The sequence below is a fragment of the Rattus norvegicus genome, chromosome 4 (genome assembly GCF_036323735.1).
Source record: "Rattus norvegicus strain BN/NHsdMcwi chromosome 4, GRCr8, whole genome shotgun sequence".
NCBI lineage: Eukaryota > Metazoa > Chordata > Mammalia > Rodentia > Muridae > Rattus > Rattus norvegicus.
In genome coordinates this window covers 123,842,115-123,846,880 of record NC_086022.1, presented here as the reverse complement: position 1 = coordinate 123,846,880, position 4,766 = coordinate 123,842,115, and the positions used below count along the sequence as shown (strand labels likewise).

Below are 4,766 nucleotides of genomic sequence, written 5' to 3'. Positions count from 1 at the left end.
AAGGTAAGGTGACATAAAGGTACGGGTGATGCTCCACTGAGATTTCCACACTATTCAGTGTGAACTTGTCATCTTTGCCGGATACTAAACTGTCTGTAGAGTTGCATTAAAGACTCCCTTCACATAAGGCTGTGCAGGATCTCCTCTGCAGAATTCTCCCTTGCTATGTCCATCTGGGTAAGTGTTCTGCACCAAGTGCAGAATCAGAAAATACATAGGACACAGGCAGGCTGAGGGAGGAGGAGCTCAGGGCCTGCAGGTAGATTTTCAGCATCTGCAGAGGAGACCCTGATCTCTCATGGACCCTCAGCATATGGAACTGTGTTTTCCATAATAATGAGTTTTCTTCTCTGTATTTTTATTTCTCTGATATAACAACTCTTAAAATTTTATTTAGTCTTTCTTACTTTTTATTTTTTATTTTAACTCAATGAACCACATTGTTTTGGTAAGCCTACATACTTGAATATATTATATAGTTATTACTTTTTATGCATAAAATGAAGCACTTCAAAAATTCTAAGTCAACTATCTAATTGAATGTTACTCATTTGGCATATATTAGTTTCATAGATCAACAGTTTTTGAAAGAATTCCTGGGGTTGGGGATTTAGCTTAGTGGTAGAGCGCTTACCTAGGAAGTGCAAGACCCTGGGTTCGGTCCCCAGCTCCAAAAAAAAGAACCAAAAAAAAATTCCTTTATTAATTTGAGTGACTAAGTCATCAAACATAGGTATAAAGTAATCAAGTCAAAGTTTTCAAGAGCTGATAGAGGCCTATTTCCCATGACAAAGGTCTGCCTATTAATGTTTAGTCACGTTTGCTCCACCCATTCATTTATTTAGTTTTAAATCTGTTTTTAAATTAAATAATAATGTCATTTTCACCTTCTATCTTCCTCCCTAAAATTGCTCCTTTGTGCCCCATTCAAATGCACTGACTTTTTCCTTTTCATTTTTATGTACAAAATATAAATGTTTGTATTTACACAAACATATAAATTCATTCTTGGTTTAGGTATAATATGGTTCCAGGACTGACTGCTTTGTATTGGATAAGCAATATTGGTGCTCATGCTTGGAAGATATTTCTTTCTCTCCCGGGAGAATCTAGTAGCCAGTAGTTCTTTGTCTAGGGCTAGTGCCTATGAAAAATTCCCCCTTCAACATTAGCATGTCTGTTGGTTTTGCCATTGTTCTAGTCTTCCTTTTGCCACCAAATTTAGGAGAGACTATCTCACCAACTTCCTGGACTTCTGGCTCTTTCAATCTTTCTGCTTCATCTTCCTTGACATTCCCTGAAACATACCAGCAGGGGCTGTGATGCAGAGTTATTCATTGTGGATAGACTCCCCAAAATCTGTATATCTTTGTGTTGTGTGGTTGTGCTTTCTGTGATATTCTCCATCTGCTATGAAGAGGGGCTTCTATGAGTAGGGTTGGTAGCCTTACTTATCTCTAGGGGTAATGCCTAGAATATACATAGGAATTGTGTTGGTCTACCCATGTGATGGTAGTAAACTTTTCTAAGGATCATGTCCTCACTGGTCCCCAGAAGTGGGCTATGTTTCTAGAACCAGACATGATCTCGCTCCTGTTGAGGGAATTGGGTTCTCCATCCAATTAGACAGCTGTTGGGAACCACCAAGGGTAAGTGCTACTGTTTCACCTTTATGGCAGGCTTGCTTTGCTCCTCTTGGTTGTAATTAATAAGTGTTGCAGCCTGATAGGACTACTGATTCTGTCCCTCCTTAGACAGCTTGTAGACAAGTTTCTAGTACCAAGGAACCTAGACCACAGAAAGAAGGCTTTCAGGTCACATTCAGTCAAATAACCCCCATCATATTTTATAAGTGTGTGGCATTTTCAGCACCTTTAACGTCTAAGAGGTAACCATGGCTCCATCAGTAGTCTTGTTTTAAGACTTACTGGACTACACTGAGCATCACTGAAGGAGATTTCTTGTGCTTGCTCCAATGGTTTGTTATTCTACAGTTCTTGTGGGAGAATTGTCAGCCAAACTGACACAGCCTTTTTATCCAGTTCACTTTCAGAGGTCACAGATTGGCCGTGTCAGTCCTTGGCCTTGCTCACCTTGGTAAGAGCTGTCACCTGAGTGATGATGTGACTACAGAAGACTGATTGTCTAATGCATTGTGGACATAAACCTAAGGCACAGGAGTACACAATGTTTATTCCAGTAATCTTTTCTTTCTGTATTAATTACTGAATAAAACATATACCTTCCAATTTAACTCATAATGGAAATGCTTGAATCTCCTTCACTTTTGTGGTAAATGTGATGTAATTGAGCCTCATCACATCTTCTACTTTATATTTAGTTTTCAGATTCTTATCAAAATATGTTTTTAAAAAAATTTAGTAAAGAGGTGAATGTGAACCTTTGTCATGTCATGCTCCTAACACACATGTGCCAGCTTCCAAAGCTCATCCCACAAAGGACAACTGCACATGACAGCAAAGAACCTGCCAGTGTTCACTCATGAATGCTTTTTATTCTCAACCCAAATTCAGACATGGGGAAATTGTGGTGTCAAGCCTCAGCCCCTGCTCAGCATATAGAAAGTATTCCCAAGAGCACCGTGCCTCTTGAGTCCCTTAAGTTCTTAAGTCTCTCTTCGTGCAATCTAACTGTGGGTACAAGGTTAAATAACATGAAACCTAAATTTACGTCCCAGCATTTTAGGTGGAACAATGAAGAGAATATTTTGTCAGACAACTAACGGAAAGGTAAAGAGAATGACTAAAAGAAATAACTCTATGAGTGTCTAATGCATGGGAACTCTTTCTCAGAAAAGCCTCATTCCATTTCGTGACACCTTCCTCCTTCAAGTTCACAGAAAATAAAGAACAATTACATGCTTAACAACCAAAATGGTAGAAATCAAACCACATTAGGCATTGTCCAGATAAATGGATTTAAAAAGTAATAGGAAAGGAAACATTTTCCATAATGTATGGAATTTTACTGTAGAGCAAAACTTACTCACTGATAGAGGTTCACATTTAAAAACTTAAGCTATCCACAGTTGGAGAGATTAGACAATGTGTGAGAGTAGGTATGGATTCTGGATGGTGTGAGAGAGAGCTGAATTTTTAGATGGTAGTAGATAAATTTGGATGTATCTGTAATTATTCAGGGCAATGCTCCTTTTCTGGATGAAGAAGGCAATATGTAACTAAGGAGTTCCTTGCTTTCTCTTCAGACAACTACTATGTGCTTCTACCCAGAATAATATGAATAAAGATAATACACTGTACTGTAGTGCTTACAGAATTGCCTTCTTCTCTGAGATAGGCATCGGGATCTCAGCCAACAGCTGCCTTCTCCTCTTCCACACCTTCATGTTCATTCGTGGGCACAGGCCCAGACTCACTGACTTGCCCATTGGCCTCGTGGCCCTAATCCACCTAGTGATGCTATTACTTGCAGCATATATAACTGAAGACTTTTTTATGTCTTCAGGAGGATGGGATGACATCACATGTAAACTATTCATTTTCTTGCACAGGTTTTTCAGGAGCCTCTCTGTTTGTGACACCTGTATGTTGAGTGTCTTCCAGGCAATCATCCTCTGCCCTCAAAGCTCTCACTTAGCAAAGTTCAAACTCAATTCTCCACATCACCTCTCATGTTTCTTTATTTTCATGAGCATCTTCTATACATCCATCAGCAGCCATATCTTAATAGCAGCCATTGCCACACAAAATCTCACCTCGGTTAATCTTATATATATCACGAAATCTTGCTCTTTTCTACCCATGAGTTCCTCAATGCAACGCACCTTCTCCACACTGCTGGCTTTCAGGAATGTCTTCCTTATTGGTCTCATGGGCCTCTCAACTTGCTACATGGCGACTCTCTTATGTAGACATAAGACTCGGTCCCAGCAGCTTCAGAACTCAAAACTTTCTCCAAAGGCAACTCCAGAGCAGAGAGCCATCTGGACCATTCTAATGCTCATGAGCTTCTTTCTGATAATATCAACTTTTGATAGTATCATGACCTACTCAAGAACTATATTCCAGGGAAATCAATCTCTGTATTGTGTGCAGATTCCTGTAGCCCATGGCTATGCTGCATTCAGTCCTCTGCTGGTTCTCAATAATGAAAAACGACTAACTAGCCTGATGATATCCATGTATGATAGGATAGTAAGGTTAGAGTCTCTGTGTTCATAAGAATTTTCATGATGAGCAGTGTACCATCAACAGAGCTATGAATCATGGCATTACGTGCATGCTTTGAGGTTAAATAAAAATATATATTTGTGCCCTTTGTACTTAACTCCTGCACTTTTCTATAATGTATGGATGGCACATTTTTATTTTAAAAATCAAACCACATACGCTGAGTGGTTACAAAGAATTTTTTCTTAACTGTCTTTAGGGTAAATTTGCAATGGGATCTTCCTTGTTAACACCTTGCTGATCTATACTTCTCTAAATCTGTGCTGGATGAGGCCATTTATCAATATCTAAAGTACCATATTATTTATTTTTCAAAATTAGGTAACCACTATAAATAAGGATATGATGCTTAAACCACAACCTGGGTGTGAAAAAATCATATCAGTTATGTTCAAGGAGTAAACAACTTTATATATCAAAAAGTATATTACGAAAGTTCAAATACTCTGAGACCTAAAACTGTCTGAATACAGGAACACAACTGTAGCCTCTATGTGAGTCAACTATCATTCAGAATGGGTGAGACTTTTGCACATAAACCAATGCTAATGAGCC

General features: G+C 38.8%; 1 protein-coding gene across 1 annotated transcript; it reads left to right on the top strand.

Moving 5' to 3' along the window:
• The first annotated feature begins 3,257 nt into the window (after positions 1 to 3,257).
• Positions 3,258 to 4,202, top strand: Vom1r95 (vomeronasal 1 receptor 95). Its single transcript, NM_001419718.1, has one exon. It carries the CDS (start codon positions 3,258 to 3,260, stop codon positions 4,200 to 4,202), a length of 945 nt encoding a protein of 314 aa, NP_001406647.1.
• Positions 4,203 to 4,766: the final 564 nt, after the last annotated feature.